Genomic DNA, 15,497 nt, shown 5'->3' with positions numbered 1-15,497 from the left:
GTGGGTTACTTGGCTCCAAAGGGTTGAAAAAGCTCTTATGCCTCAAATAGCTTCTCATAAAATGTTCACGAGTTGTTTATGCCACCAGGAGTAAAAGTGTTGTCACAGTGCTGCAATTAGCATACGTTGGGGGAAGGAGAGGAGGTGAATTTCAGCAGGTGATAACACGACACCTCTGTAGCGTTGCTGATGGATACAGGTCTTTCAGCAGGTCTGCTTCTTGAGGGCAGACAGAAATTTGTCTTTGACTTGACATGCGTGAAGTTGAAGATAACGAAGCTACAACTGGCTGCTTTTCTGACACTTAATACCACCAGACAACAATTTCTAACCACACGAGGATCTTCGCCAAGAATACTTCCGGTGAAGTTGCTGCATACATCTCCATATTTCAAAACAGAGGAGCTTTCTAAATTGACAGCTGAGTGTGAAAAGGTGACAATTATGCACACTTACACTTGCACACATGGAATAAAGTTAAGCTGTGCAAACTTTCCATTAGGCACAGGAGCTGTACAGTTTTAAACGTGGTGGGAGCTACAGATTCTGAGTAAACCCTCAAGTAGCCTCTCAAAGTAAAATATGGAAGTCAGAAAAATTGCTTCAAGCTTAATTTTAATACAGAGTGCATCCTTTGGCAGTGCAGTTGTTTTTTGGGCACGACTTTGAATTGATAGCCCAAGGATAACTACACAGAGCCAAAACAAAACAAAATAAATCATTTCTAAATAAATTAAAGGGACATTTTTCACCGACTTAACAGAACGTACAGACACCGATGTGAGTTATAACCTCAAATTACAAAATTAGCTGTGGTTTTTATGTGATAAATCTGTTATAGCTGGGTTATTCAATGCATACATCAATTTAAACAGATTTGTTGAAGTGTCTCTGGGTAAAACTAAACAAATACTTGCTCTATTATTGCAAGTCTAACAGGAAATCTACACGACTGTGCATACCTGCAGTCCAAGCTGGGTGAAAATGACTCAAGCTACGAGCCATTAAATTTCTCCATAAATATGTCACAAATAATTCATTGTCAACAAATTGGTGACATTCAGGAGCTTGCTGTTCCTGCGACACTGCTAATGGTCACAGTTTAATTCAGTCATTGTGGGAGAAAACCCGGCATGATGGCAGATTGAATGACGTCAGACCTTTAGCCATGAATACATTAAACTCCATCTTTGCATGACAACAGGTTGGCTAAAAATACACCTAACTGCCGCAGCTACTGTAGATGCTTGTGTATTTCAGCATTTTAAGCCTTCCACACGGCCTCGTGTACCTGCACAACAGCTGCTGAGACTTTCAAAGAACTTAATCGAGCAAAGTGTCAGCTGGTGTAAGGGAATGTGACATTGTTTATGTGCCATGTAAAGTTTTAGCATTGTTTTAGTAGTTGTTTATTCTGATTTGCATCCCCTTGTACTCGTTCATGGGCCTTGTGGGCCAGCTTAGCTCAGTACACTGAGTGAGCTTAGAGCCTCTGACTGTTGTTTACCACACTCTGGTCTCTCCCTCAGGACTCTGAGCTGCTGTAATGGAAAACATCAGATGGGTTCCAGACGAACCTTCTTAGTTTGGGAAGAGAAGATGGAAAAAGCCAAGCCAGAAGTAGGAAATGCAGTATAGCTTGTTAAAAAAAAGCATGTCCAAGAGTGAATGTGCTTCACAACATATGGGCATACTGCTTAAGTGGTTTTGAGCATTTAGATTCAGCAAAAGCGCCAGAGTTGTCGGGAAGACAGCTTGAATTACTTTACAAAGAGAGAAGGTTGTTACATATTTGTAAAGAGCAGTTTCCATTATATTGCTTTGTGTTTTTCTCTCATTCTTCTGCTGCGATAGTGAGGCGTTAATCCATCTGCAATGACAATCTGATTATGTAGGCCATGTCCAAGTACGTCTGTTATCCATTTACACAGTGCTCACCTCATTACGCATGCATCGAAGGATGATGCCCTTCAAATGGTGGACCGGAGTCACATATGTCGGGACCTTGGTGTTGCCTACACGCTCTGACTAAAGGTTAACATTTTACCTGAGCAGAGCGCATTTTCTGCCTGCTTTGTTTTTAATGAGATAATTCAGAGCAATTTTCTTTGCATCTAAATCAGTTCTCCACACTAAATTCTGTAATGATGATAATCATAACAAAACAAACAAAAACTTTTGAACTTTGGATGAAATACCTAATGTTTAATGAAAGATTTGCTGTAATTGCTGAATATAATAATATTTATGATATTCTCCTATTTTATTCATGACTTCAGTCACAAAGTCAGCAAGTCTTTCTTTTTTTAATATATATATATAAAGAATCTAGGTCAGTGGTTCCCAACCTTTTCCTTAGAGGACCCCTTGGTCATTGAGTGAACTGACGACCCCTTGACTAAGTGACATATTTTGAAGATATTTTATGTTATATTCAATGCATAACAATAACAGTACTAAGCAGGGCTGAATTATGCCAGTCGAATCAGATCTGGCTGCTCAATACGAATATTTGACGATATAGAATTTTAAAGTTTGGATGGGGTTCAGCTCGACATTCAGTATGACAGCAACATTTATGTAATATAGTAAATAAGCTAACTGTGCTAACACCGGATTGGAAATGTGCAGCAACAGCTTTTGCTGACACGAGATATCAAACAAAAGCGAGAGGCTGTGTCGTATTAAATTGCTGTGAGCTGTAAACTCACTATTTTTAAGCAGAGAAAAGAGTATAATGTTACAGTACAAAGTTTCTCATCTGCCGGGCCGCTGTATTGTGTCTGCAGCTGCCTGTACCAAAGAGCAGTGTGAAAGTGAAAAGCACTCACTCTGCAGCAAAATCCAGGGACCAAAATATCCCCAGAAGTACAGAGTCTTTGACTCTAATGTTAGCTCAAGCATCCACAATATTCACCTGTCAACAGAAGGGTTAAATAAAAGCCAACTCAACTTAACAAGGTGTCGTCAGACTTATCAAAACATTGTCAGATGTGATGTACCCACAGTTTTTCATTTTAACATTGACTGACCAACTATGCAGCTCTTATCAGTAAATATAGCTCAAATCTATTTAAGTTACAATCTCCTCAAATTGTTCAGCCTTTATTTTATTCAAGAAGAATTTCAAAACTCACACAGAGTATAAATCTTAGCAAAATAATAGTTTCCCAGCCAAGAACTTGTTTAGTGTGATTTTTGAAATCTCATAATCAATCGTTAATTCAAAGTCAAGTCAGTGAATGAAAGCTAAAATCTTTTTTTTAAACCATCTGTCGCTGCAGTGCGTTTGACTACAGAAATACACCACCGACATCCCAAGCTACATCATCATATATCATATACCATATTGTATCATAACATATCACGCTGTTCTGTGTCATATCACACTGTTTTGTGTCATATCACACTGTTTGTGTCATGTCTTGTAATAAAATAAGCAGTGCAGTAGAGCACATTAAAAACAAGCACCTGCTGTGTTGAAGTGTCCTGGAGCAATACACTGAATTACATTGCTTCCACCTCTACCATGATCTATGCTCCCAGTAGGTGTTTACAAGTGCACAGTTACAGCTCAAAATCCTCATAACAACCCTCAGGTTCACATTCAGCACTGAGCATCATGTATTTCTGTCCATGCTCTGAAAAAGTAATAGGTCATCAATAAATGAATGGCTGTGCACAACTCCTCATTTGTCTCTGATGTCAGCTGATGACCAGACTGTTGGATGTGCATACTGATAACAAATGACTGCGCCCTTCGCTGACCCTGCTGGTGGCAGAGGATGCCTGGCTGTGCGACACAAATTCACTGAATAATCATTATGCCAGGGCACCGCAGGGATTTAATAAACTAGCAAATTGACTGGCTCCAATCAGGTCACAGTGTACACACTCGTATCTCGTCTAAACCCCTCTGTGACGGCTGGAAGGATAATGCGGGACTGTCTGTGGGGGGGGTGTTAGAGATGTGAATGCGGCTTAACACTTGAAGATGCTGTGTTTACCCTACCATCCATGTGCTAAAACTTAGCCCATATTCTCATGACCACAATTTAATTGAAAGCCACATAGCTCTAAAATGAAAAATTTCACGATTCTACATTAACTGATTTCTCAGTGGTGCATAGGAAGCTTTGAAATGGCAATTTTTCAAGGCTCCATTTCATGTGATTAAATTAACTTTCTTGAAATACAAAACTTTGCATTTATCTGGCTTTTAGCTCGTCACAGGATTATGCAAGGCTGTGTAGAGATAGACTGCTAAAGTAACAACTGTTTACTGTTTGGACTTTGGTATTTAAGGCAGAAGCTGATTCTAATTTCACAATGCGTGATGGATCTGAGCTAAGAAGCGAAGCCATTTCTCTAATGCATTGCTATAAACGTTTGCTTAGGCCTCTCTGTGAACACTCGCTGTTCATCTTGCTTTTCATTTGAGTTTCTATACCAGGAGACCATTCTGCTCACAGCCAAATTCATCATAGATCGTAATTAATGCAGTAGAGCACCACTCTCTAGTCAATATTTATTGGTCAGTCGTGAGACACAGTGTGTGCGATGTGAGAGTGAAGTTTGTGGTTGCCAGTCTGTATGCACCTCAGTTCTTTAATTTTTTTTCCATGACAGTTTTACAGTTCAGTTAGACTCTCCTATCTAGAGTAAATGCAGTGCAGCCCTGTGTTCACGGTCATGTGCAACAAATTTGCATTGCTAATATGTTTTGAAGGAACATTTCCCAGCAACGTTTTGTTCTCATACATGTATTGTGACATTTTACTGCAGTGAAGACCACAATCATTGCCCAGCTACCTTAACACAACCACTAATACAATAATCTTTCTTGAGATTCCTGGAGTGGAAATGGGAAAACAAAAGAAAGACTTTGCAGATGCACTCATTATAAGCTGTCCTTCTGTATGTTGACAGAAAAGATGTGGATGGCTTTGTTTTCTCCGTAATGTACCAGCAGAAGGAAATAACATTTATATGAACATCACCAGTGGAAGATAGGATTGTTACAATAACACACTGGGGCTGGGCCATTTGGACAAAAATTCATATCTCTGTATTTACAGGCTGACTGGTAATACACGATATATATCTCGGTGTTTTCCATGAAATGGGCTACATGTTTAGTTATAAGTCAAAGCCAAATTTGAGATGTCACAAGCAGTTTTATAAAACCAGACTGTGATCAAAATAAAATGCAAAGACAGGGATTTTATACGTGTTTGAAAATATGCAGCTGCACAACACCTGCTGTAAAGTTTAGTTGATCCAAAACACACATTAAACACACATTAAACAATTTCAAACACAAGTACACAAATCAGCTTCACTATAACTTGCAGCATTCACAGACAAAGCACTTGTCTTTATCTAGAAACATTTTCCCCACAAATACAACATGCTAATGTTGTCAGCACAAGCCTATGGCATTTTACATTGTATAAATTAGCCTAGCAGCTAGTGAACTTCTCCTCTGCTCATATGAAGACAGGGACAACAGCAACATTTAACAAAGGTAATACTACAAAATTCAGCTCCATTCCAGCTCACAGGGTTCACTGACAAAACAGCTGTTTTATACCAAACACGTTAGCAAGCAAATATTACATGCTTATGTTTTTAGCCCAAGCCTATGGCATTTCACATTGTATAATTTAGCCGAAGGTATAGCGGAGATTTCCTTTACTCATATGAAACCAGGATTAATCAAACACAAGACATAAAATGCTATTTTGTGGAGGCTTTATTGTCCTCACAATTTATTGTTTGTTTAAGTAAATAAAAGCGTTGTTTCCTCTGAGGGAGATGGTTTCAGCTTAAAGAAATAGACAGAAAGTCTGCATCCCTGTAATGTGTAGTTACATTTCTGTGGAGGTGCATGTCAGGTTACGGCTCTACAAAGTATTGCTGGAGAACTTATGAGTGAGTGAGTGGGGCGGAGCTATGCGAAGAGTGTGAGGGAGGAGTGGTGCACACTGCTATGCGTTATGTAACGCAGCTTGACCCTGTATTGATATAAACAGTGTTGTCTAAATTTATATCTTGTTGAAAATATTTCAATATATCATACATGGTCGTTATATCACCCAGCCCTACACTCTGACAAGTCGTCAAAAAGATCATGTGACGATTTTAAAAAATTAAGCCATTATCGTTATATTCAACATACAATATATTTAGCTGGGTAAGTCAGGAAAAGTTGTACAACTTATAGTTAATTGAGGGTTAAAGGTTGAGGTTAAACAACCTCAATAGCACTGCTGTACCCACTCAGAATTATGTAAGTCAAATCAGATTTGTATGTTAATTATTCGACAATTCATTCTTCTTTTTTCACATATAGAAAGTTGAAACAGGGTTCAGCGAGATGTCCAGGTAATATAATACAAGCTAACTGCGACAACAATAGATCAGGAATGTGCAGCATTTTTTGCGAACTCTAGATATGAAACAAAAGCTAGTAACCATATTGTATTAAGTTGCTGTGAGCTGTAAATTAACCACTTTTAAGCAGAAGGCGGAAGATAACGTAATTTCAGAGCCTTATAGTGCAAAGCCTCTCTTCCCCCAGGCAGCTACCTCCATGTGTGCCGCAGCTTGTACCGAGGAACAGCGTTAAAGTGAAGAGCACTCACCCCGCAGCACATGGCACACTGACTGGCAAAAAACAAATAAACAAACAACTCCTCGACTTTTAGGGGGCAGCCCTACAAAATCATGCACCAGCATTAATCAATGTTAGCCCCTAGGCAGCAGAATTTATGACAAAACCTGCTGTTTAATAGCAGCCATCCTTGCACTTAGGTTCGTATGACTAACATATTAGCGAACAGTTGCCTAATTGGACATTGAGTATAACCAAAGCAACATTATCAGCCCATCTTGAGTCATTTTACTGGCCACCTGATGAGCCCAGCTCTGATTTTATCTCACCCAACCCAGGAGAAAAATATCTTTGTATGTCTAAATGCAATATGTTCTTAAACAGCTAGTTGCTGACTTTTTCTTTCTGGCATTTGGCCCTGGTGAGGTAGCACAGCGTCACTATTAAGCTGGGTACAGGTAAAACTCAGTCATACACTCAATGTCCATGTCATAAAAACAACTTCTCCAAAGAAAAGGCTAAAAGGTTTCCAAAGCTGCAGGGTCGCTGATGTTCCAGCGCTGATGATGGACCACTACTAGCACCCCCTTTCATAATATACATTTGATTAATGTTAACACTATCAAAACTATTAATTAATGCAAATGTTAGGTAATGTATGGAATAGGGTTGGATGATAGTTTAAAATTTTGGCAACTGTCAGCCCAGTAACGATTGCAGGTATATTTATGCAGGTGTTAGTTGTGTTTTTGTGTTTTGCAGCTCCTGTTCTTGTGAGGCAGACCATGAAATTAGCAAAACAAACAAACAAAAAACAACAACCGGTGATGTACCTAGTCAGTCACCAATAGGCAGTATATTTATCTTACCACCCAAACCTAGTATGGAACCCCCGATGTCATGAAAGATGATTATTTTCTATCTTGTTTGCAGCGTTACCTTGCGTGCACTTGCCAGATTGAAAACATAATTTCTCAGGTCTTCGGAGGCTCCAGAGTAAGGCTTTGGACATGGTTAAATAAAATGCTACAAAAATGAAAACTCAAAGTGGGAAACGTCTTTACAGGCATTAGGGATTCAAGCCAAGACACAATGGTTGAGGCCAAATGTTTTACATCCTGATCTCATTTCCACTGTCATACCAGTGTCGCTTTCTAGGCTTCTCTGCATAATCCTTCTATAATGATGAAACATGTGTTGCGTACTTGATATGCACAAGACGTGTTAGATTTATATTGTGTTCATTAAAGAAGAATTCATGGGACCATTTCATGAGGATGTTTGCTGTGGTGCTGCATAATATGTGTCAGAGCTTTCATTCATCAACTCTGTGGAGTGAGCAGTAGTCCATAAGTAAGGACGTGTGTTCAACATTTTAGCTTTCCTTGTATCCATTAAAAAGCTATACTAGTAATGTGATAAAAAAAATTATTCTGATAAATAAATAAATATATATATATATATATATATATATATATATATATATATATATATATATGTATATATATATGTATACATACACACACACATTAGGGCTGAACGATGTATCGTTACTGTATCTATACCGAGATATGAACATGCAAGATATTAATATCCCAAAAGGCAACGATATTGATGATATAATTTCCCCATGAGTTTCCCCAGCTTGACCTGCATGTACAGCTCAGCCAATCACAAACATCCTTTTTACGCTTGCCCTAAATGTACAGCTACAGCCAGCCAATCACAAACCTCATTTCCTGCTTGCCTTGGATCGACAACAAAGCCAGCCAATCACAAACATCCCCTTGAGCGAGGGAGACGTGCTGCTGCTAGCAACTTGCTAGTACACACAACACATTTGCGACTAAAAATAGTTTTGTTCGAGCAAATTAAATCATTCAGCACGCTGTGTGAGTACAGATTTCAACCAGCAGCAGAAACGAAAGGTGAAACTTACCGGTTGTGGGTTGAACGGGGGTCACAGACGGGAATACGGCGGAGCGCTATGGCCGCCGCAAGATAACGTGGTTTACCAGCGTTTCGCCGTACGTGAAGAGCCTGGTGACGCGAGGCTACCGGTAACCGAGAAGCCCGGCTCCAGGTGAATAAGTTGGTGTCATGACTGCCCAGTAGTACCGGAACAGCCGAGCCGTAGCGGCACACAGGTATGTGATGTGTCAGAGGAGAAACAAGCCGTTAACATTTCCACAAACCTCACCGCACTTTAGGGACTGTTCCTTACTTACTTACTCATTTTGGCTGTGGTATCCTGATACTACTCAGAACCGTGATACTTTCACTGGTATCGTACCGTGGGTCCCAATTTTGGTACCGTGACAACACTACCGAGGACTGTATGAACAGTGCCTTGCATTAAAAGACACGGCAGGGACATCTTGGTCCTCCTGTGTCAAGCCCAAGCAAGGTCGGATTGCTGATGCATTCAGTAGCATAATGCCATACCAATCGACGTCCAGCAGGCACAAAGACATTACAAATGCTATAACGTACCATATTGCTACACATGATTCCCATGTATTCAGTCACTAAAGAGGGCTTCCAGAAAATGGTTCGGACTTGTTTTTTTTTTTTTTTTAAATTTTTTATAAAGAATGCTTAGTTTTCACTGAACCCATAGTCATATCGTATCGTATCGGTATCGAGATATCTGGCATAAATATCGAGATATGAAATTTTCTCCATATTGTTCAGCCCTAAGATATATATATATATATACAGTACAGGCCAAAAGTTTGGACACACCTTCTCATTCAATGCGTTTTCTTTATTTTCATGACTATTTACATTGTAGATTCTCACTGAAGGCATCAAAACTATGAATGAACACATGTGGAGTTATGTACTTAACAAAAAAAGGTGAAATAACTGAAAACATGTTTTATATTCTAGTTTCTTCAAAATAGCCACCCTTTGCTCTGATTACTGCTTTGCACACTCTTGGCATTCTCTCGATGAGCTTCAAGAGGTAGTCACCTGAAATGGTTTCCACTTCACAGGTGTGCCTTATCAGGGTTAATTAGTGGAATTTCTATTAATATACAAATATATATATAATTAATTAATATACAAATAATTAATATACAAATATATATATATATATATATATATATATATATTTTACTGTGATCTTATTACTTTTACTTATTACTTTTTTTGAAGGGCAGTACTCTAACATTTACAAATACAGTGACCTTTTCACAAATGGAGTAAGCTGTGGACAAACCTATAATCATTTTCTGTGCAGTCATCACCAGCTGTACCTTATGTTCATAACTTTATATAACGGTGCAGCCTTGAGAGGCATTTGCTCTAATGGTTGTGAGGCTTTTTTCTTTTTTCTCTGCTCATCATACCCGTCCACCCCTTGAGGACTATTCCAAAGGGCAATCTTAGAGTGAGCAAGCTGCTATTAGAAAGCCGATACATTTGATGTGGTTCAAGGGTTACTGTACAGACTGATCTGTGGCCTGTCAAGACTTATTAGTGCTCATACAGGTTGAAATGGCAGACCACAACAGAATCCTGTTCTCAGAGAAAATCACTCTAATTATTTCTTAAAGGTTCTCATAAAACCTTTTGTAATCTAAATCATCCTTACACTCTTGTAGTATATTCTAGTTTTTATGAATTTATGTACTGTTTCTGAACAACTGCTGCTGAAACGCCACACAAGCTGCACTGTTGGCTCTGTTATTAGCCTTTTTCCCAGCTGCTCCACTAATCCCCATAGGGAAATTCTCCTTTTCTTGCCTCCTCCGCACGGTGGTCAGAGTTCAGGGTTTGCTGCAGGACTGCACCCCAGAATCAGGCAGGGAATAAGGGTCTCGCTCAAGGACAAGTTTCCAGCTTTTTATTTTGCCTTTCCTTTCATTTCAAACCCTCAGTCCCTGGATCAAATGAATACTCAATGATGTTTAGCCTTCATCATTTGTAAGGGTCACTTTGTAAGAGAAAGGATTGGTTCCTGCAAAGCCTGAGCCGTTTCCTCCCCTTTAGTTATTCACTGTGGAATGTTAATTCATATCAAATCGCAGTAGCAGCAAGGTGGAGGTTGTAAATAAGCAGGTAAATTGTGGGACACACTGGTCACTGTAAACATACACTATGCCACATATTTGCAACCCCTCATCACAAGTTGTTGATTAAATGTGAGCTGTGAGTTCAATCAAAAGCTGAACTGAAGATTTCCTTTGACTGAGTTCTTAGGATGTTTCTTTGAGGTTTAAATGGGTAAATAAGATTAACTTTATTGAGCTGTTTAAAATCTTTTAGATTTTTTGACCTCTGAGGTTTATGTGGTGACCCCCTAGGGGGTCCAAACCCAGTGGCTATGAACTACTGTTCTCTGTGCTTTACATATTTGTGAATTCGTATTTATTTTTATTAACCTTAAAATACAAGGTTATTGTCTGGCGGCCCCCAGGGACCTTCGTGCCGCCCCGTCGCCTTTACGAGGAAAAGGTGGTGCACCAAGCTTTAGAGAGCTGAGGATAAGAACAGGTGGGCAGGCGGGCAGGTGTCAGATCTGTGCAGAGCACCAGAACAAAAACACCGACACATCACGGACAGTATGATAATAACATCCAAAACACAAGTTTGACTCAGCGGTTTGTGTGACATGAGAAATACTTTCAAAACCAGTAGTCCTAAAGTTACGCAACACCACTTTTTCATCATGACACGCAACATGTAAATACACGGCATATGTAAATATACTGTTTATTGCAGTTCACACAGTCTTTTGTGACACCTCCATCATGCATGTTGATATCGCGATGAAGGTAAATTTTTGATTGGGCAACCCTGCACCCGAATGCTTCGAAGCTTCAATCATTCACATAGTGTTCAATGTCCAAAACAATATTTAAATTCTCTGTTTCAATATATAGATCTATGTCTATATACACATGTTTATTTGTATTTTGAATATATATATTAACCTAAAAAATAAGAATTAGTAATTCAACATTATTCATATGCATCAACATTAATTATTGGTACATATTCTCCTACAAGGACATTTAAACTTTGTGAGAGTTGTGACTCAGTCACCAGCAGTCCAGCACTGCTGAAACCATGGCAGTTTAAACCACATGTGACAGGCTTACAGATGAGTGAGCGAGATGTTGAGAAAGTCTGGAATAGTTTCCAAATTTGTGACCCCCAAAAAGTTAAGTGGCAGATATGCCAAATGAAAGGAGACTGGCTTATCACAAATCTACAACACGCTTGGCAAATCACCTGAAAATTGTAAGTACCAGCTTTGCCGTCTTGCAAAGTAGTCTTCTCCTCTAGCTCTAAAAATGTCCTCGCCCCCCACTAGAGTCCAGAACAGATGTTTCATTACGTGGGCATTACATGACCAGGCATAGTGAATCCACTTGATGAGGGTGGCTTTAACCACAGGTGCTCTCCCCTTGCGCATCCATTTTCTGTCTCCATCACTAGCAGCCATGACTGTTGCTTGTCGTTTGAGTAAACTACATGAGGTAGCCTGAGGAACATGAAGCAAAACACCAAGTTTTGCTGTTGCATCTCGTTGTCTCAAAACAACTTTCTTTTTCCAGTCATGATTTCAATGCGCACACAGCACAAGGCTCAGGTAGCCAGCTGGAAGCAGACTCATTTTCGAAAGGTTAAGTGTAATGGTATGGTAAAACAAATAATAATGATGTTAATAATTAAATAGATAGCAGTACAATTGTGTATGTTTTCATGTATGAAGACCCCGAAAAAACTTTGAGGGGACTACTTGATTACTATAAGAAGATTATTTAATCAGCATTTGTACAGTGTCCAAAGCTTTTTAATCCATGTAAGCAGTCGATCACTGTAACCATGATCACAATGAGTCGTTTCCACTGTACTATATACAGTGTATACACACACACTCAGAGGCTCTGCCCCCCAGCTGTTGCATTGTACTGAATAACTGTGTGCCTGTTTCCTTTTAAATGCATAACATTTATAAAACAACTGTTATATGTGGTGCAATGGGCTTTTACTAAACCAGTGGATTTAGCAATGGTACCTTGTGCTCTGGGATATTCTCATAGGACATATGGACTCTAAAATTATAAAAAAAAAAAAAAAAATAATTATAGTTTTCTAAAAAGGGCGTCATGATAGGATTTGTATTTCCTTTTGAATTTTCTTTTTTTCTTTCATTTTCTCTCTTCATTTATATTTTCAAATGAATGTTTTCTATTTGAATGTATTCGATTTTCTTTGTCCAACATCCAAAATAAATAAATAAACTAAACTAAACTAAAAACTAGGAAGTTGTCTTCGTTTTCTCAAGTTTTATGGACAAAAACGTTAATCAAGAAAATAGTCTGCAGAATAATCAGTGAATTTTAAAAAAATAATCACTAATTGCAGTGTCAAGTGATGTATTGTGTGGGTTTTATTATAATTGACAATATAGCAACTAAGGATAGACCGATACATCGGGCCGATATTTGAGTTTTTTACTTGTATCGGCATCGGCCGATACGTGCGTGGGTTCGTGGGTTTATTTTTCCCTGGCATGATTTACAGACAGGCATCCACGGGCAGCTCTGTGTTGCCGGAAGACCCTGCAGCGCACATGCAGCGAATCCTACTGTGTACAGTAGCTGTTGTTTTATTTATGCTTCAGCTTAAATATTTGTTTATTTTATAAAGACATTACTGGAAGATTTAAGAGCACTGAACTCTTTTTTTTATTTGAATGTATAATAATAATAATAATATTCTACCTGTTCTACCTCAACTTTCCATCTTGTTTTAGTATTTTTTACTGTTCAATAAATGTTTCTTATTTTAAACTTGAGACCTGTAATATTTGTTATCATTGTGGCATTTTTTTGATGTAAATTGAGGGAGCAAAAGCAGTATCGGCCCCAAATATCGGCTCAAGAAAATCGGCAGTCCATAATTGCTCATCGGCTAAGGGTGATGGAAAAAAATCGGCATCGGCCCTAAAAAAATCCATATCGGTCTATCCCTAATAGCAACACAACATTTTAAAATGTTTTTTTTTTTTTTACTGTATGCACTTCCATTAAGTGGTGCTGTTGCATTTATAGTCAGAGGTTTAAAAAGTCCACTCTCCTCACCACAAACTGATTTGGAATAGCCTTAAAATGGCAAAGCTTCAGTGTACCTGGAACATACTGAACATATTTTTCTCTGATAGTTTTTTCAAGTAATTTGATTAAGATGTACTTACATGTATAAGACATCTTTGCAGTCTTGCCTCTGCATATGCAATAAGATGTTTTGCCTTGCATGGCATTTTCGGTGAAATTTTGGGTTGAAGTGAACAGGCTTTTTTTTTTAATCACTCCCACTGTGGGTGCTTGATAGTGAACTTGACTTGCATAATTTATGGTTTTGACTGACATTTTGTGAGTTTAGAAAAACACCATCCAGTATTGATGAGGGATTCCCCGAGGGTGGAGGCGACTGAAACAGTCCAAATGAGATCCAACCTGCAACAAGAGCTTAAACTAAGACTCTCCATCTGCTCAGGCACATTCAGATATAGATCACCGGTTGTGGTCAGACAGAAATGTAATCATCTTCTTTCTGTGTGCTTTCCGCAGGTTTTATGGGACACAATGGCTATCCAAGTCCATGTGAACACAAGTACTGTGGCTTGGGGCGTCACTGTGTGGCCAACCATGAGACTGGCCAAGGGGAGTGTAAGTGCTTGGATCACTGTAAACCACACTATAAACCCGTGTGTGGTTCAGATGGGAAGCTGTATCAGAACCATTGTGAGCTTCACCGGGCCTCCTGTCTCAGAGGACACAGGATTACCATCATGCACAGTGAGGAGTGCTTCTACAAAGGTAAGAGCTCGTGTGACCTTTCTCTAATGGAGGATGTTTGTGGTCCAGTGGATACCGCATGTTTTACATCGTACCAGGTCCTGTTTGCCCTGTAATTTGTGTGGTTTGACTTAATCAAGTTTGCTTTCTGCTTTGACAGGCACTAAAAGTGTTTAGAAACATTTGATATGGGTGCCCAGTAGCTCAGTTGGTAGACCTGGTGTCCCATGTGCATAGGCAGTGTCTTTGCCACAGCGGCCACAGGTTTGATTCCAAACCATGGCTCCTTGCTGCATGTCATCCCCTGTCTCTCCCCTTTTATTCTTAATCTGTCCTGTCCAATGAAGGCATTAGAAAAGCCCAAACAAAAACGTTTTATACACTCATGTACATCTGAAGCAAGTTTCTGCAAACCTGACAACTAATAAGGTTACCCACTAACTGTTCCCCATGTAAAGGTGATATATTTTTACTGGAATGAAGGAAAATGACCTGCAAAATGTGCTGTAGGTCAGGGATACTTTCATCCAAACACATGCAGTTTTACTATAGGTACCTCCATGGGACACGAATGCTTCGCCCTGGGCAGTGTTAGTGCCATATCTGACTCACTGAGCCACACACAACTGCATCTAGGTTACTTATGACCTAAAGGAATTGGGAAATGAAAGACTTTTTTTAACATAGAAGAAGAAGAATAACTGAAACATGTATGAGCGAGAGGCGTAAGCAGGGTGGGAAATTACCACCAGCTGAATGTTAGCTGCTGAGCCAGTTTACTCCACTGGCATCTTTGGCAGATAACCAACCACCATTGGGAGCTGCCCTTATAATTTTCTGCTCCTGTCTTGGTAAAATAATGAACATCTCCATTTTGGCTTATAGATATAAAAGTTCCTACCCTAGATCTGAATGGCTTATTGAACAATCCAGTGAAGATAAATAATAAGCTCACCCTCAAACAGTGAACGAAGTAAACAAAGAAATTGATCATGATGTTGTGTTTTGTGGAGCTTGCTTGTTTTGCAGAAATGATATCCAAATATTGGACTGGCTCTGAT

The 15,497-nt window shown here is 39.2% G+C and overlaps 1 protein-coding gene across 2 annotated transcripts in view; it reads left to right on the top strand.

The window, feature by feature from the left end:
* The window catches only part of fstl5 (follistatin-like 5), a 263,518-nt gene that overhangs the window by 71,671 nt on the left and 176,350 nt on the right, over positions 1–15,497 (top strand). For both annotated transcript variants that reach the window (XM_033633126.2, XM_078169520.1), the window contains exon 4: positions 14,209–14,457. In XM_033633126.2, coding sequence (XP_033489017.2) covers positions 14,209–14,457 — 249 coding nt within the window. The remainder of the gene's footprint in view (positions 1–14,208; positions 14,458–15,497) is intronic.

This window comes from Epinephelus lanceolatus, chromosome 7, assembly GCF_041903045.1.
Source record: "Epinephelus lanceolatus isolate andai-2023 chromosome 7, ASM4190304v1, whole genome shotgun sequence".
NCBI classification, from domain to species: Eukaryota; Metazoa; Chordata; class Actinopteri; order Perciformes; family Serranidae; genus Epinephelus; species Epinephelus lanceolatus.
Note: the sequence above shows the minus strand (reverse complement) of the source record. Positions and strands in the feature narration are given on the sequence as shown.